General features: G+C 44.5%; 1 protein-coding gene across 3 annotated transcripts in view; it reads left to right on the top strand.

Moving 5' to 3' along the window:
- PGGT1B (protein geranylgeranyltransferase type I subunit beta) overlaps window positions 1-18,924 on the top strand; it is an 85,197-nt gene that overhangs the window by 54,722 nt on the left and 11,551 nt on the right. For all 3 annotated transcript variants that reach the window (XM_033929082.1, XM_033929080.1, XM_033929081.1), the window contains exons 6-7: window positions 9,271-9,316; window positions 9,449-9,633. In XM_033929082.1, coding sequence (XP_033784973.1) covers window positions 9,271-9,316; window positions 9,449-9,633 — 231 coding nt within the window. The remainder of the gene's footprint in view (window positions 1-9,270; window positions 9,317-9,448; window positions 9,634-18,924) is intronic.

Here is an 18,924-nt window from a genome sequence, read left to right on the forward strand (position 1 = left end):
CTCTGCACTGTCCAAACTTCTATGTGGATTACAACAGACATGTATAGTATTAAATGAAACAGTAGACAAGAGATGAATCGGCCAGCCAGCCGGCAGTGCTAGTGTGTAAGGCAAAGCACTGATGGCTGGGAAGGTAGGAGTGCAGGGGGCTACAGGGGAGGGAAGGAGCAGAGAGAGACCAACAGCTAGGGGAGAGAAGGTAGGAGAGAAGAGACTGGACTGCAGGGGGAAGGAAGGGAAGAAGAAAGGAAGGAGAAAAATATCTGACACGGGGAGGGGACCCACGGAGAGCGAGGGAGGCAGGCAGACAGAGACCCATGGAGAGAGAGTGGGGGGAGAGAGGCCCAAAGAGAGAGAGAGGGAGGCAGGCCCAACCAGGGAAGGAGGGAGAGAGATGGTAGACAGTGGGAAAGAAATAGAAATGTTGGTAGTGGGAAGGTACAGAGACAGAAGATGGATGGTAAGCACGAAGAAAGAAGAAAATGTCAAATGGGCAGGAGACCTTGGCAGATAAAAACTAGACAACAACAACAAGACACTCCTGATTTGCCAAACAAATCCTAAACTAGAAAAAACAAGGAAGGCAACCAAGTCACATCAAGGTCTGCGTGGGGGAAGCTCACAGTGCCAAACTTGTCTCACAACTTATAAGCCAAATACAGTGTGACATGTCAAAAAAGCATGTCACACTGTATAATGTTGTAGGGCGCTCTCAGTGTGAACCCTCAGTGATAGGAGCGCAGCTCCGACACTTCACTTCTGGGTCAAGGCAATAAGCCTCCACCCACACACCATCATCGAGCGCCCTGTGTGTGCAAGAATCAAAGCAATCAGCAATCAAAGTGAGTAAATAAAACTCAACACAACACAAACAACCTGAGCGACCCCCACACAAACCCTGCCAGCCAAACCCCCTCAAAAAGCACGCACAAAATCACAACAAAATCAAAAACCATACCAAAAAATGAAGAACATATCCAAAAATAAACAATACTTATCCAAAACTGTCACACCGACGGAAAAACCGCGCCAGGAGGAAAGGTTCAACCGCGCTGGTTTCGGGAGGAGCCCTTCTTCAGGAACCTGGCCTCCAACAGAACACGAGCAGAGAGGACGGCTGGAGGGCGGGGTGCCCGGGAGGGAGAGCACACCAGCTAAAACAGATCTGCAGGTGACATCATGGCGGTAACTTCCGGGAGCTGTGAGGAGGAGGAAAATGAAGAACTGGCAGCCCGGAGAAGGTCTACAGTATTTCCAACGCAGGAGGTCTTGGGGAAAATGGAGGAACGGCAAGAATCACCATTACCTTTAAATTTTCAAACAGGTACTGAGCAGCTTAAAGATTTGGATATTAAATGTTTCCTAGTTCCTCTAGAAAAGCCTTCAGTGGTGGATTTAAACTCAATTTGGGAGGCAATCTCAACATTACAGATTTCCCTGGGAAATCAATTGCAAACTCTGTCTACTCATTCTGCAGGGATACTTTCTGAGACTTTAAAATTGCAAAAAAAGTGGGCAAATTGGAAGAAAAATCATTAGAACATGAAAGAAAATTGGAAGTTATGGTGAACATTGAGAAAAAATCACTTGAGCAGGAAAAAAAGTTGGAAATATTGGGAGCACAAAATCAGCTCCTCATGAGGGATAATGATAATATTAATTTTAAGATGGAGGTTCTTGAAAATGTAGTACGGAGACAAAATTTGAGACTGATTAATTTTCCAAAGTTAATATCCACTACAGCTCTTGATATGTTTAAACGGTATCTTTCGGAGATTCTAAAAGTCCCACAGAGTTCTTTTCCACCAATTTCAAAAATATATTATATTCCCTTGGGAAAGAAGAAGACTCCGGAGGACAAGCAAGAACCAGTAATAGATGTATTGGACTTAACAAACCTATTAGAGAAGTCAGAATCAGAGGAATTAATGGTTGCCACACTTTTTGTACAACTAGCATTAGATTCAGATATAGAATGGCTTTTGAAGTTGTTTCATTTATATTCTTTTTTTTTCCCAAAGAGGTCAAGGCAGATGACTTTAAAATATGCAATATCACCTCATTAACAACTATTGAAAAATAGACAAATATAGAAACATAGAAAATGACGTCCTTCTTTCTATCATTATTATTGTATTTCATTACCCTGCCTTTCCCTTTGTTTTCCTTTTCTGTTTATTTTGTTAGTCATTAATTTAAAATGTTTTGTTCAGTGTTCATCTGTTTTTTATAACCCCTGTATTATCTGTAAATTGAAAGATTTGTTCATCACTTAGATATTTGAGTAAGCGATTAATCAAATACTTAATAAACTTGAAACTTGAGAAAAGGGCCATGGCCCATCAAGTCTGCCCACTCTAATGACCCTCCTCCCTAATCTCTTCCATGAAGAGATCCCACATGCTGATCCCATTTTTTTTTTTTTTTTTAATCTGGCACGCTGCTGGTCTCAATTACCTGCAGTGGAAGATCATTCCAATGATCAACCACCCTTTCGGTGAAGAAATACTTTCCTTAAATACAGGAAGAGTCCCGTTGGATTGGAAAATGGCTAACGTCATTACACTCCACAAAAAGGGATGCAGGACGGAGACTGAGAATTATAGACCGGTGAGTCTCACATCAATAGTGAGTAAACTTATGGAAACACTAATCAAATGCCAATTGGATACGATCCTGAACGAGGAGAATCTACGAGATCCCCATCAAACATGGTTTTATGAAGGGAAGGTCCTGCCAATCAAATCTTTGACTTCTTTGACTGGGTAACAAGAAAGCTGGATATAGGGGAGTCCCTGGACGTCGTGTACTTGGACTTCAGCAAAGCGTTTGAAAGCGTCCCATACCGCAGGTTATTGAGCAAGATGGGTTTGATGGGACTGGGTGAAACATTAACCGCATGGGTTAGGGACTGGCTCAGAGGGTAGTGGTAAACGGTACCCTCTCCGATACGACGGAGGTGATCAGAGGAGTGCCGCAGGGCTCGGTCTTGGGCCCAATCCTATTTAACATCTTCATAAGAGACTTGGCTGAGGGGCTTCGAGGTAAAATTACATTTTTCGCCGATGACGCCAAACTATGCAACATAGTAGGCAACTGCACAACAGATGAAAGCACAGTGCCCGACAAAAGCTCAGTGCCTGACAGTATGACACAGGACCTACTCCTGCTGGAGCATTGGTCAAAGACTTGGCAACTAAGTTTCAATGCCAAAAAATGCAAGGTCATGCACCTTGGCGGCAAAAATCCATGCAGGACTTGCACCCTAAATGGTGAGATCCTAGCAAGGACTGTAGCAGAACGTGACTTGGGGGTGATCATTAGCGAAGACATGAAGACTGCCAATCAAGTGGAGAAAGCTTCATCCAAGGCTAGACAAATCATGGGCTGTATCCATAGAAGTTTCGTCAGCCTTAAGCCCGAGGTCATAATGCCGTTGTACAGATCCATGGTGAGACCCCATCTGGAATACTGTGTACAATTGTGGAGGCCGCATTATCAAAAAGATGTGCGGAGAGTTGAGTCGGTTCAGCGAATGGCCACCAGGATGGTCTCAGGTCTCAAGGATCTCCCGTATGAGGAACGACTGGGTAAGTTGCAGCTGTACTCACTCGAGGAACGCAGAGAGAGTGGAGACATGATCGAGACGTTCAAATATGTCACAGGCCGTATCGAGGTGGAAGAGGATCTCTTTTTCCTTAAAGGACCCATGGCAACAAGAGGGCATCCGTTGAAAATCAGGGGTGGGAAATTTCATGGCGACACCAGAAAATATTTCTTCACCGAAAGGGTGGTTGATCGTTGGAATAATCTTCCACAACAGGTAATTGAGGCCAGCAGTATGCCAGATTTTAAGAAAAGATGGGATTGGCATGTGGGATCTTTTCATGGAGGTAGTTAGGGGGTGGGCCATTAGTGTGGGCAGACTAGATGGGCCGTGGCCCTTTTATGACGTCATGTTCTATGTTTCTATACTTCCTGGTGTCGCTATGAAATTTCCCACCCCTGATTTTCAACGGATGCCCTCTTGTAGCCGTGGGTCCTTTAAGAAAAAAGATATCTTCTTCTACCTCGATACGGCCCGTGACATATTTGAACGTCTCAATCATGTCTCCCCTCTCTCTGCGTTCCTCGAGTGAGTATAGCTGCAACTTACCCAGCTGTTCCTCATACATCTCTCCCTCCATCACTATGTCCAACATTCCTCCTGCTTGCATCCCCTTCAATCTGTCCCTCTGTTCCTTCTCCCACCACCATATCCAACATTTCTCCCTCTCATCCTTCTATTCCCAATGCATCTCTACCTCGCTTCTCTCTCTCTATGCCCAATTTTCCTCTCTTTTCCTTTTCCCATATGCACCATCTCTTTTCCTATCACTCACACACTTATGCCCAACAATTCTCCCTTTCTATTCCCTCCCTCCTATGTCCCAAGTTATGTCCTGAGTTTGTGCCCCCCCTTCCCTGCCTTCTAGCCTTCCATGTCCCAAAATCATGCTCCTTCCTGTCCCCTCCTTTCTCCCTGATCATATCCCCTCTCTCCCTTACTTGCTCGAGCCGCCCTCGCTCCTTCTGCCTTCAGCGGCTCTCGTTGCAGGGACGCGGAAGCAGCAATTCATACGCACTTTGCTGACCCACAAGCCTTCCCTCTGACATTGGAGAGAAGGTTTCTGGTTCAGCCTATGAACCGCTGCCTGCGCGTCCCTGCAGTGAGAGCCATTGAAGGCAGAAGGAGGTAACTGGGACCCCCCCCCCCCCTGACCCGGAAGGCTTTCCTCTGATGTCAGCTCTGACAACGGAAGGAAGCCCTCTGGGTCTGCTTCGGTAGAGGTGGATAGATGGGAAGGAGGGATCCTCAGCGGTTGTTTTGACGGGAGAGTGGAGAGCAGGATGGAGGGATTCCGGGTGAGGCTTCAGCAGGTGGGCAGGCAATATCCTCGGCAGCGGTCAGTGCCATGTACCCCCAACAAGCAACTATACCGTGTGTTGAAAAACACTGTCCTACATCACCAAGTTCTTTGTAAGTTCTTTTGACATGAAACTTACTTTTACCTATTGTTCATTTATGTCTGTGTTCATTCATGTTGTCTCGTTAGCATTATGTAGCACTGTGTTCACTTATCAATAAAAAGGTGTGGGGAGGGGGGGAGGGGTAGCCCTCCCTTTCATCCCAATGCAGTCTTTTACTGGGTCTGTCATATGTGGCAAAGGAAGGGGTCCTGCCAATAGGATGATTTACCACTGAGTATCATGTAGCCAAGTAATTGTCTATTTTGGACTAACTCATGCTTGCTTAAACCTCTTATGCACTTATCACATTAGTACAATGTTACTTTGTCAGGATGCTGCCAGTAATTACTGGGAAAAAGGCCTGCATTCTTTACTGTGATACAAAGATGTGGTTTTCTTTGGCCACATCTTATGTCACTATTTGCAAGTTAATCAGGCCTATTTATAGCAATGAATGTCAATGAAAGTTGTGTATGTAAACTTTCCAGACTTAGCATGCAAACATAGTGATAGTTTTTGTAAGTTAAACTTCGGTCTAGTGCATAGATATTTGCAAATAAACTACCTTTCTAATGATCCCATGGATACTTTGATCTTGATCATGTGTGAGGACTGCTGATCTGTTGTAAAAAGCAAACTGTTTAGGCTAAAGGAGAACAGCCTGTTAAATTAACATGTAAACTGAACCCAGCAATCTTGTTTTGCAGTCTTCCTTGGAGGATTTACTGTGTAAAACACTTAAAACAACTTGAGGATTCTTACTAAAACGCTCAGAGGAAGAGACTTAGAATTAATGTAGTATCCCAAGCAAATGTTTGTCAATCTTGCCTATTTGATTTGCTATAGGAAATGTCTGATGAAGATGTGAGGAATGATTGACTATTGTGGACTTGACATCTTTCCCCTCTTAAGGGATCTTTGTACTCCTCTGTTTTCTCTGGAAAGTATGAGTATGTCTCTCTGAGGGAGTACACTGATGGTTGAGAGAAGGATATAAAATTAATTGGGACAAAACGGAAATACTACCTTTTAATGAACACTGCACTCCTTTTACTGTTCCTCATGTTCCTCTGATTGGTGAGGCCCAACTTTAGTACAGGAAGAGGTGGTTGGAGCATACAACAAATGATTTCCTTCACTTTCCGGTGCTCCGGCTGCCCTCTCCTGTCTCCCCTGCCTAAAAACCGTATTCGTGATTTTTCAACATTCGTGGGGGTTCCTGGAATGGAACCCCCGCGAATATCGGGGGAGTACTGTCTACCCTTTTGGTTTGAAGTCTGGGTTAAAACTCTCACAGAAGTCCTTCACTTTAACTATTGTGCTGTTTAGTTAATTAACCAACACCCCCGACATAATTCCACTTTGTTTCTCCATTTCCTCTGCTGGACAAGCAGCCTCCACTTTGTATAAAATTCTTAAGAATTTACATTTCCCTAGCTTGTCCGGACTTCAGAAAATGTGGGATTCTGATTTAAATGTTTCCCTAGTGGACAAGGACTAGAATGTCTTTTGGTACTCTTGTTTTCCATTCTTCCAAGTCCGCTTCAAGCTCTCCTGGGAGAACGGTATCGAAAATTGAATAAATAAAATAAAATAAAGTGCAATCCCTTTTTTTTTTTTTTTTTTTGCTCACAGGGCCCTGTGGATGCCAGTTCGATCTCATTTAATTGATCATGCTTATTCAAAGTTATGTTGGTCTTGTTCGCAGTCTCTTGGAGATCTTAAACATATTATTTATGATTGTTCTTTCTCTCCAGCATTTTGGTCCAAAGTATGGTCTACTATGTCTCGCATATTCTCCATCTCTGTACCTTGTACATATGAGTACATATGATGTTCTCTTTTTAAAGAGTTTGTCTCACAAAATATATTTCTGGATCAGACTGCCTTCTGTTTGATACTCTTATATCATCACTTGCTTTAAAGATAATATGTTCTTCCTGGAAGACTCTTAAAAATCTATCTTATGATGGTTGGTGGAATCTGACTTGTCTAACTTATAGATATGAATACTATTATGTTAAGAAAACTAATTCTTAACATAAATTTAACAGAAAATGGTGTACCTTAAAGGCTTATTTGAATTCTTTAAATCCCTCTACATGAGGTGTCATACGTAATCTTATATTGTGGGCCAACTAATGCTAAAATGCCTCTATTTACCCATCACTTACCACCTTAAGATCTCGACAACTCTTTGGTAATTCTTATTACCCAACATTTATCACCTTAAGATAACGACAACTCTGGTAATTCTTATGTAACTCTTATGACATCTTATGCTATTCCTGTAAATTTTTATGTAAACTTTTTATGTAATCTCTGAAAACTTTTATGTAATCCGCCTTGAACCGCAAGGTATTTGCAGAATAGAAATCACTAATGTAATGTAATAATTTATTTATTTATTTTATCATGTGTATTGAGGATTATTTTATTTTTATGTATTATTTCTCGCTTATTACTCATCAGTTTTATTTTACTGATGTTCTATATATTATATACATTGTATTGTTACCTGTTGACATATGTAATCGCTTTTTTGCAAAGTATATGCTCTGATTGTTATAATTATGTAAATTTTTTCAATAAATAAACGAAGACTAAAAAAAACATAAGAATAGCCTTACTGGGTCAGACCAATGGTCCATCTAGCCCGGTATCCCGTCTTCGCGGAGGCCGATCCAAGTCACAAGTACCTGGCAAAAACCCAAATAATAGCAGCATTCCATGTTACTCAGGAAGTGCATATGCCTGTTTTTCTGCTTACTGGTTCCAGGACACAAGAGTGCCTTTTGAAGAAACTTGATGTGTGCAGGGTGCTTCTTTGCTAACTGGAGCTCACTAACAACTTTTGTCTCTCTGACCATCTGTTTGTGCTGACTCATTCTGTTAAGTGGGGTGCTCCTGCTTCCAAGATCCCGATTTTCAGTTGGATCTATAGGGCCATTTCGTCTGCCTATATTCTTTCTGGGAAACAGTCTCCCATGTTCCATCATTCTACCAGGAGTGTGGCTTCTTCGTGGGCCAAAGCTAGAGCTCACTCCCCTGAGGAGATCTGCAGGGCGGCAATGTGGTCCTCTCTATACATGTTTGCCAAGTTTTACAGAGTGGATTGTGGTGGCGAGACAGGACTCAGCCTTTAGGTCGTCGGTCTTATTGGGCAGCGCAGCAAGCCTACGCTAGCTTTTGGGGGGCTGATTTTGTACATCCCACTTGTCTAGAATGTCTCACCTATTGCACTGGAAAAAAGGTTATGTACTTACCCTGGTAAACTCTTTTCCAGTAGATAGGTGAAACATTCTAGACTCCCGCCCTGTCCTTCCTGTGCCTACCTACTGTCTGTCTCTTTCTGCTTCTCCAAGTTGTTTCTTGGATGCCTGTCAGCCCTTGGGGGCTGGGAAGCATACTGTATATTTGTTACTTTTTCCTGTGAGAGCAGTTTCTAAGCGACTTTGTTGGCTGTTTGCAGTTGATGTTCTACTGTTCCTTCTTGAGCAGAATGGTTGCTTCTATGCTTGATTGCCATAGGCGTCTCTACTTTACGTTTATTTTGGTTTCTCTCGGTGCTTGGGTACTAACTGTAGGTAGAGTTAAGGAGCCCAGTGAAGTACAACAGAGGCATAGAGAAAAAATCCAGAGTGGATTCCTTCTGTAGATGGCACATGGCCATGGGGACACAACCCACTTGTCTAGAATGTCTCACCTACCTACTGGAAAAGAGCTTACCAGGGTAAGTGGAAACAGAGACTGTGTCTGAATTCAAGAGGGCCTGGGTTAGGCACGTGGGATCTCTCAGAGATATTGGTTACTGCGGATGGGTAGACTAGATGGGCCATTTGGCCTTTATCTGCCGTCATGTTTCTATGTTAAATCAAGAAAATATTTTTATTTTTTCTGTGATGTAGGGTAGGCCTATGCCAAGGAGACCACCCATATTCACCCCCTTTTATTCCCTAGAAATACTGAGGGTTTCTGTGAGCCTCAGACATTGAGTCTCCCATTCTGACTCTTGGGGTGTGTAAAAGGTAGATTTATTTTGAAGAAAACTAACCCTCCCCCTCAAAGCTGCTGAGAAAATAACTTGTAGTGTAAATTTGTATTCTTCTTTCTGCTGTAATATGTAATACTTGAGTAATGAGTACTCTTGAAGAGTTTCAGTATCACAAACTTTTGAGTTGGCTAAGCTTTAAGTACTGCTTTGAAGCACCCATTTAAAAATGGATGAATTGTTTTTTCAAAAATGTTTTTGTTTTTCAGTCTTATGACAATGGATTGGCCCAAGGAGCTGGACTAGAGTCACATGGTGAGTTTCTTCTTAAAACCGGAACATTAATGTATATGCATTAATAGTTGTTTAGCAAGACAACTGACTCTTTGGCAATTTTAGGAAATTTTTGCACACTTAATTCTAGGCAGGTATGTTCTCTTTTATTAGGTGGTTCCACATTCTGTGGAATTTCATCACTATGTCTGATGGGTAAACTGGAGGAAGCCTTTTCAGAAAAAGAATTGAACAGAATAAGAAGATGGTGCATAATGAGGCAACAAAATGGCTTTCATGGACGACCTAATAAACCTGTAGACACATGCTACTCTTTTTGGGTGGGAGCAACTCTTAAGGTAAGATTATGTGAGAACTTGAAAGTTGAACACTCACCGGTATTGTTTTCCTATCACCTGTCAGATAGTAAGTATTAGAAATAGAGGGGCAGACATGGGCTTATCCTTAGACAAGCAGACATCATATTCTCACATGTGGGCGACATCATTCACGGAGCCCTGGTATGGAGAGTGAAAAGTGTAGAATCACTTTAAGCTTTAACAAGCTTTTAGACTGTCCACGAGTGCCTTCTTGTCAGACGCCAGCTTGTAAGGTCATTAGTTTTCATTTTCTGCAGAGTGAAGACGACATATATCTCTTGTTTCTCCGTCGAGTTGCCTTCCCGTCTCTATTTTTTATAAACTTTTTCAACTATTTCTAGTTGCTGCTGTTTTCTTTTCAAAAATAAATAATCTGGAAAAGGAAAAGGAAAATTTGGACTGAGCCCGGAGCAGAGGTCGGTCCCTCCCCAACCCGGAAGTACTCAGATGCAGGGAGACACAGGAGTTCAGCTGCCCGAAGAGGAAGGGCTGTGCTCCAGTGAAGGAGGGACACCAGCACGGGAGACTCAGGAAGAAGGTGCAGGTGGAATATGTCAGCTATCTCCCAGCACCATGGAAGGAGAGGTGAGAGGTGCTCCGGGAGAGAATGCCTTCTTCTTTTATTTCTTTATTGAAATAGGTCTGGGGTCGGACTTCAACAACTGGGACTTGCTGGAACGGATAGACATCAATACCTCCATCTACTTATATCGGTGACATATTAGCATCAACTCCGGTTGATGCATGCCTTTCTGTAACCAATGTTTCTACAATGTTGATGCAGATGCATCGCAGTGGAAAATGCCTTGCCAATTGAGCATTGAGTCCATTTGATGCATGGCTTCATGGGTGATACATGTTGTCATTGCTAAAACGCATTGCCTTTTCAGGCATTCACACTTCAACGCCTATAACACCTTCTATACCGCTTGATGTTATATGGTCATGATGTCTCCTCTTCATTAATGAGCAGTGTCGTAGGTCTCAACAGCATCAAGTCCCTTGATGCAGACTGAATGAGGTCATTAATATTACAATGACCTCTCTGGGCAATTTTTAAAAAGGAATGCTCCTTCACTTACAAGGAATAGGGACCAATATTTACTGGCAGGGTCTGAGCTGTTGTAGCCTTACTTTATCCCAGGACAAGCAGGCAGCATATACTCACGAATGGGTGATGTTATCGACGGAGCCCCAGTATGGACCACTTTAAAAGTGCATCGCCACTTTAAGTCTTTAAAAAGTTCACGATAGCCTGAATTGAGCATGTGTGAGTGCCTTCCCACTCGATGTAGGGCGCGCAGTCCCTCAGTTTCATAGTTTCCGCGGAGCTAAGAAGTTGCTTCATCAATGGCTGTTGATATTTTTTCACTGTCTTCCCGCTCAAGCAGCTTATTTTTTGACTTTTTAGTCAGTTTTTGTTTTCTTTCTTTTTTTATAGTTTTAAAAAAAATTTGTTTTTTTTTTTTTTTTACTTTTTCGTTTTTGAGTTCAGCCCGGTGGGGCCTGTTTCCCTTCTTGTGCCTCGACTTTGATTTTGCCAAGGCCATTTTCCTCTTCATATCCCGTCCTCAGATGGGTTTTAAGAAGTGCAGACGGTGTGCTCGCCCTATTTCCATCACAGATCCACATCGCTGGTGCCTCCAATGTTTGGGGCCGGAGCATAGGGCTGAATCGTGTACTCGTCGTTCCTCACTTCAGAAGAGGACCCTAAAAATCATCTGATTCAACAGCGTCTCCTCTTCGGTTCCACTATGGAGGGTGATTCGACACTAGCGGCGACATCAGGGTCCACACTGAAGTCGACATCGCAACACCCGACGCCGACGGATTCATCTTCGGTGTCGCATGTAGTGGATAAGCCGGCTAAGAAGCCTTCCCCCACCACTTCTGGCTCCCAGGTCACTTCAGCAGTGAGCCAAGTCTTGCAGGACTCAAGGAGACCCAAGAAACGATCGGCTCCTATATCGGTGAGTGCCTCGACATCGGCTTCCTCATCGCTAGAGCACAGATCGGCACCAACGGTACTGGCAAAAAAGCCAGCGATACTGGTGCCCAACCTCAGGCAGCAAATTCAACAACTGCTGAGAGAGGAGTTAAGGGAGCAGTTACAGCTCTTACTCCCTGTTATGGCGACACTGGCTCCTCCGGTGCCAGTCCAGTCTGAGTCTTCCATATCAGCACCGAAAGGTGCAGCCTCGGCATCGACATTGCAAAAATCTTCCTTGGTGCCATCTGAGTTGGCTAAACACTCGATGCTGAAGATGGCTCGCCACCGTTCTAATTCTCAAACACCTCCCAAGACGATGTTGGTCAAATCGAGTAAAGCTTTGAGGAAGATGAAACATACGGAATCATCGACACCGTATTCCACCCACTCGAGACTCGGACCTCTGGGGTGATTCTGAAGAGCCTGTTCTGTCTGATGAGAATGTCTCTTCAGATGAAGACTCTAAACTTCCATCTTCTCAAGAACCTTCTCAACAAATGGATAAGTCTTCTTTTTCAAAATTTTTGAAAGACATGGCAGACCTCTTGAAGCTGACTCAAAAAAATCTAAACAACTTTTGGATGCATTAGATTATGAGCAGCCACCTAAGGAGTTTCTTCGGCTTCCCCTTCATGACATCTTGAGTGAGACCTTTTACAAGAACTTAGAAATTCCTTTGACCATCCCTGTGGCTCCTTGCAAGCTGGATTTGCTATATAGGGTGGTACCCATTCCAGGCTTTGACAAGTCTCAGCTCCCCCATGAGTCTCTCCTGGTGGAGTCCACACTTAAAAAATCTGCGGGAGCCAGTGTCTATGCTTCTGTACCTCCTGGCAGAGAGGGTAAAGCAATGGACCGTTTTGGCAAACGATAATATCTGAATGCCATGCTTGCCAACCGGTCTGGTAACTATGCTTTCCATTTCTCCTTCTATCTCAAGGTTTTAGTTACCCAAGTGGCCACTTTTCAGAAGTACTTACCTGATCGCAAATTACCTGCTTTTCAAAATTACATTTCTGACTTGTTACAGCTGCACAAATACATGGTACGCTCTATCTATGACACTTTTGAGCTAACATCTCGTGCTGTGGCTATGTCAGTGGCAATGCAACGCCTAGCCTGGCTCAGAGTCTCAGTGCTTGATGTTAACCATCAAGATAGTCTTGCTAATGCTTCTTGTTTGGGCGATGAACTTTTTGGAGCTTCCTTAGATACAACCATCCAAAAGTTATCAGCTCACAAAACCAGGTGGGATACTTTGGTTAAAAACAAGAAAAAGCCTCCACCTGTTCGCCCTTTCAGACAACAGTCTTCATATCAGCATTATTTTGCTGCAAAGCCTATGCCACCACCTCAGTCTCAACCTCGCAGGCAGAGGCAGCAACAGCAGCAACCCTGTCAACCCCAGCAAAAACAGTAGGCTGTTCCACCTAAATTTATACAGCCTTTTTGACCTGTTTTTCAGGAGCATAGCCAATCTCAGCATTTCTCAACCTTTGCCTCAGCCCATTGGAGGTCGTCTTCAGCTTTCATCAGTCATTGGGAATTCATCACATCGGACCTATAGGTCCTCAACATCATTCATCAGGGTTACACTCTCCATTTTCAGACTCTTCCACCAGACAATCCTCCAAGAGAGTCTGCTTTGGTCCCTGCACAGACCTCCCTTCTTCTGCAGGAGGTGCAATCCCTTCTTCTGCTGAATGCCATCAAGGAAGTTCCCCTTGATCAGCAGACCCAGGGATTCTACTCCCGTTACTTCTTAGTCCCCAAGAAGACAGGGGGACTGAGACCCATCCTGGATCTCGGAGCTCTCAACAAATTTCTAGTCAAGGAGAAATTCAGGATGTTGTCACTCGCCCTGCTTTATCCTCTCCTCAATCAGAATGACTGGCTATGCTATCTAGACCTCAAAGAAGCCTACACACATATCCCGAGTCATCCAGCTTCCAGGAAGTACCTCCGTTTTCAAATCAGTCGCTGTCATTACCAATACAAGGTACTTCACTTTGGCCTGGCATGTTCTTCCAGAGTCTTCATAAAGTGCCTAATTGTGGTGGCCGCCTCTCTCCGATCACACGGCCTTCAAGTCTTTCCTTATCTGGACGACTGGTTGATCAAGGCTGTCTCATCTCAGGAAGTGGTCCAAGCAACATCTCAGACCATATCTTTTCTCCATATTCTAGGATTCAAAGTCAATTTCTTCAAATCACATCTCATTCCGACCCAACATCTGCAATTCATTGGTGCAATCCTAGACACCACTTTCATGAGAGCGTTTCTTTCTCCAGGTCGACTTCAGACTCTCATCCGCCTCTGTCAGCAATTGCTTCCTCTTCAAACCATCTTTGCCAGACAAATGATGGTTCTTCTAGGCCACATGGCTTCAACGGTCCATGTCACACCACTGGCAAGACTACATCTTTGCACTCCTCAGTGGACTCTGGCTTCCCAGTGGTCTCAAGCAACGGATTGTCTCTCACAACATATATCTGTGACATCATCTCTTCTGCGGTCGCTTCAATGGTGGATGACCTCAAATCTATCCAGAGGTCTTCTTTTTCATTTACCCCCTCATCACAAGATCATCACGACAGATGCATCCCCTTATGCCTGGGGGGCTCATATGGACGATCTGCAGACTCAGGGGTTTTGGACCGTCAGGGAGCGGAAATTTCACATCAGTTTCTTAAAACTCGGAGCGATGTTTTATGCCCTCAAGGCTTTTCATCATCTTCTTTGCCCTCAGGTCCTCCTCCTTTGCACAGACAATCAAGTAGCAATGTACTACATAAACAAGCAAGGAGTCATGGGCTCTCTCCTGTTGGGTCAGGAAGCCCAAAAAATATGGACTTGGGTGACAGCTCACAATCTGTTCTTGAAGGTGGTCTAAATTCAAGGGGAGAAGAATTCCCTATCGGACAACCTCAGCAGAATTCTTCAACCTCACAAATGGACTCTCGACTCTGCAACTCTCCAGTCCATCTTTGCTCAATGGGACTCTCCTCAAGTGGACTTGTTTGTGGCTCCTCACAATCACAAGCTGCCCCAGTTTTGTACCAGACTTTACTCTCCTCTCTGTCTGGCAGCAGATGCCTTTCTCCTGGATTGGACGAGTCTGTTTCTATATGCATTCCCTCCACTTCCTCTCATGTTGCTAACCTTATTCAAGGTCAAGAGGGAGGCAGCCACCATGATTCTCATTGCTCCACGGTGGCCCAGACAACATTGGTTCTCCCTTCTCCTTCAATTCAGCTCCAGGGAGCCCATGCCTCTTCCAATATTTTCTACTCTGCTCACTCACTCAGAATCAGGAATCACTTGTACATCCTAACCTGCAATCTCTACACCTGACAGCTTGGTTTCTCTCGGGCTGAATTCATCTGTCTTGCATATTTCTCAGCCTGTTCGTCAAATTCTTGATGCATCCAGGAAACCAGCCACTCAGCAATGTTACCAACAAAAGTGGACTAGATTTTCTCGGGACATGATCGAAACATTCAAGGTACTGGAGGGGATAGACTTAATAGATAAGGACAGGTTGTTCACCCTCTCCAAGGTAGGGAAAATGAGAGGGTACTCTCTAAAGTTGAAAGGGGATAGATTCCGTACAAACATAAGGAAGTTCTTCTTCACCCAGAGAGTGGTAGAAAACTGGAACGCTCTTCTGGAGTCTGTTATAGGAGAAAACACCCTCCAGGGATTCAAGATAAAGTTAAACAAGTTCCTGCTGAACAAGGACATACACTGGTAAGGCTAGTCTTAGTCAGGGCTCTGGTCTTTGACTAGAGGGCTGCTGCGTGAGTGGACTGCTGGGCATGATGGACGATTGGTCTGACCCAGCAGCGGCAATTCTTATGTTCTTCCTGGTGTCTTCATCATCATCACGATCCAACATCCTTGGCAGTGGAATTGGTGTTGGATTATCTTCTTCATCTGTCTGACTCTGGACTCAAATCTATATCTATTAGAGTCCATCTCAGTGCTATTACTGCTTTTCACATGCCAGTCGAGGGAAAACCTCTCACTGCTCATCCTTTGATTTCCAGGTTCATGAAGGGTCTTTTCAATGTTAAACCGCCTCTCAAACCTCCACCTGTCGGCTGGGACCTTAATGTGGTTCTTTCCAGTTTGATGAAACCACCATTTGAACCAATGGTCACAGCTCATCTCAAGTTTCTTACCAGGAAAGTGGTCTTCCTTATTGCTCTCACCTCTGCCAGGAGGGTCAGTGAGTTATAAGTATTAGTAGCAGGTCCACCTTTCACAGTTTTTCATCACGACAAGGTGGTTCTGCGTACACATCCAAAGTTTCTTCCAAAAGTTGTCACTGAATTTCATCTCAGTCAGTCAATTGTTCTACCACTGTTTTTTTCCTAAACTTCATTCTCATGCTGGAGAAACTGCTTTGCATACTTTGGACTGTAAACGGGCTTTGGCCTACTTCATTGACTGGACAAAGCCACAACAAATATCTCCCCAACTTTTCATCTCTTTTGATCCAAACAAGTTTTTGGCATCCTGTATCCAAGAGAACTATTTCCAACTGGCTGGCTGCCTGCATTTCGTTCTGCTATTCTCAGACTGGACTGGCACTGGAGAGTCGTGTCACAGCCCACAAAGTTAGAGCTATGGCAGCTTCTGTGGCTTTCTTTAGATCTACGCCCATTGAGGAAATCTGTAAAACTGCCACCGGGTCCTCAGTTCATACATTCACTTCTCACTATTGTCTGGAATCTTTCGTCCAATCTGTATTACAAAATTTATTTTCTTAGGCCAACACTCCCACCATCCAATCTCTGTTAGCTTGGAGGTCACCCATTCGTGAGAATATGCTCCCTGCTTGTTCTGGGATAAAGCACAGTTACTTACCATAACAGCTGTTATCCAGGGACAGCAGGCAGATATTCTCACATCCCACCCACCTCCCCGGGTTGGCTTCTTAGCTGGCTTATCTTAACTGAGGGACCGCGCGCCCTACGTCGGGCAGGAAGGCACTCGTGCTTGCGTGGTTCGGGCTATTGCGAACTTTCTAAAGACTTAAAGTGGCGATGCATTTTTAAAGTGGTCCATACCAGGGCTCTGTTGGTGACGTCACCCATTCGTGAGAATATCTGTCTGCTGTCCCTGGATAACACCTGTTACTGTAAGTAACTGTGCTTTCCTGTCAGTACCTGAGTGCTGATTGGTTCAAGCATTGACAGAAAAATAAAGCGACTCGGACCTGCCACCAGCCCCAATTCCTTGTAGCCCAAAAAAAGCCTACCCCCACCCCATGTGGAAGATTGGCAGAAGGGATGCCCACTCCCTCCTGCCACTAGCTTTTTTTAAATGGGCGCAGCTGTTGTGTGTGCACAACACATACAAGAGCTGTGCTCATATCCCCCCCCCCAACAGCAAGCTTCCCCCCTCCTCTAACAGGCCACCACTACACAAGCCTAGTGGGCCATCCCTCCTTCCGACCTCCCCCCTCCCCCAGCAGCAAACCTCACCCCAACAATCTCCCACAGCCCCCCACCACACAAGCCTGGTGGGCTAATGGGCCGTCTGTCCCCCCTGAACTGCTAGAAATGTGGCGGTGATGATCCCCTCCAGTAGTGGGAGAGATGCCCACTCTCTTCTGCTGCCAAACGACCCCCCCCCTCCCAGCAGCAGGAGAGATGCCCACTCTCTCCCGCTGCCATACAACACCCCCCTTACCTCCATGCAGATTCTCTCCAGCCAGCTGGCCTGCTGCTTCAAAATGGGCCTTCCCATTCCCGGTGCATCCTGAGGCTCTGATTGGCCTGAATGCTCCATAGGAGGGGCCAGTCAGAGCCTCAGGCCCCTCCCCGGTGCATTCCAGGATGCACCGGGGAGGAGAATGCCCATTTTGAAGCGGCAGGCCAGTTAGCTGGAGGGAATCAGCATCCCTCCGGTCAGATATCTATATGGAGGTAAAGGGGGAGGGCGTCGGATGCAGGGGGGTGTTGTATGTCAGCGTGACAGAGTGGGCATCTCTCCTGTGCAGAGGGGGGATTGTTTGCGACGGGAGAGAATTGGCATCTCTCCCACTGCTGGGGGGTGGGTGGGGGGGAAGTTGTTTGTGGCAGGAGAGAATTGGCATCTCTCCCGCTGCTGGGGAATGGGTGGGAAGTTGTTTGTGGCAGGAGAGAATTAGCATCTCTCCCGCTGCTGGGAGATGGGTGGTTTGTGGCAGGAGAGAATCAGCATCTCTTCCATTGCTGGGGGGAGTTATTTGGCAGCTGTTGTTTTTTTTCGTGTTCTTTCTGTGCATGTGCCCCTCACTATCACCAGCAATGGCCACTTGCAAATTTAGTGAATCTTCACTACTCTCCACTAAGCTGATTTACATGAATGCTTTTTGGAAAATGAGACTCTTTTTTTTTTTTTTTTAATTCGCTATCTGAATGGCTGCGATAGCAGACCGGCGCTTTTTAACGCGGTTTTTTGAGAATCTAGGCCAGAGTTCTTAGGGAGGCATATTAGGAGAGACAAGAGGAGAGAGAAATGAACACACTTGTAGGTTAGTAATTGGAGTGTGAAATGTTTGCGTAGGCATTTAGGGAGCCAGTGAAGTGATTTGAACAGAGGGTTAACGTGAATGTAAGGAGGTGCCATAACCTTTTGTTTAGGGTGATAGGTTGCTCCTTAAGGAAGCTGTCTTGTCAATGAAACCATCAGCCTGGTTACAGTTTTTATTGAATTTTATAGTATAAAGTATTTAGATGCTACTGCATGGAAGAGTACAAAAATTGCCACCCTCCCCACCCGACAAGATGTAATGATTGTTTTCAGGGCTGTGGAGTTAATACACTAAGGGCTCCTTTTACTAAGCTGCGATAGTGGTTTTAGCGCACGCTAGACCCTAACGCCAGCATTGAGCTGGCATTAGTTCTAGCCGCGTAGCACGGGTTTAGCGCGTGCTAAAATTCTGCGTGCGCTGAAAACACTATTGCAGCTTAGTAAAAGGAGCCCTAAATCTTCAACTTCATTGATTCGTATTTTTCAACTGAGCAACTCTGACTCCTACTGATATTAGGCTTTAAATATTTTGTTCTGGATCTAAAGTATAGTAAATATAAATGTATAAAATGATAAATTTACCACATATTATAATGTAATTTTTTTATTTTGAAATGGGAGTCGGAGTTTGTACATTTTTACTGACTCCAATTTCAATTCGATGACTTTACAGTCCTGATTATTTTGGATGTTACAAGATAAAAGTTCATTTATTTAGACATTTGGCAATTAGTTAAGTCAATGCAATTCATGTG

The sequence above is a fragment of the Geotrypetes seraphini genome, chromosome 1 (assembly GCF_902459505.1).
Source record: "Geotrypetes seraphini chromosome 1, aGeoSer1.1, whole genome shotgun sequence".
Lineage (NCBI taxonomy): Eukaryota > Metazoa > Chordata > Amphibia > Gymnophiona > Dermophiidae > Geotrypetes > Geotrypetes seraphini.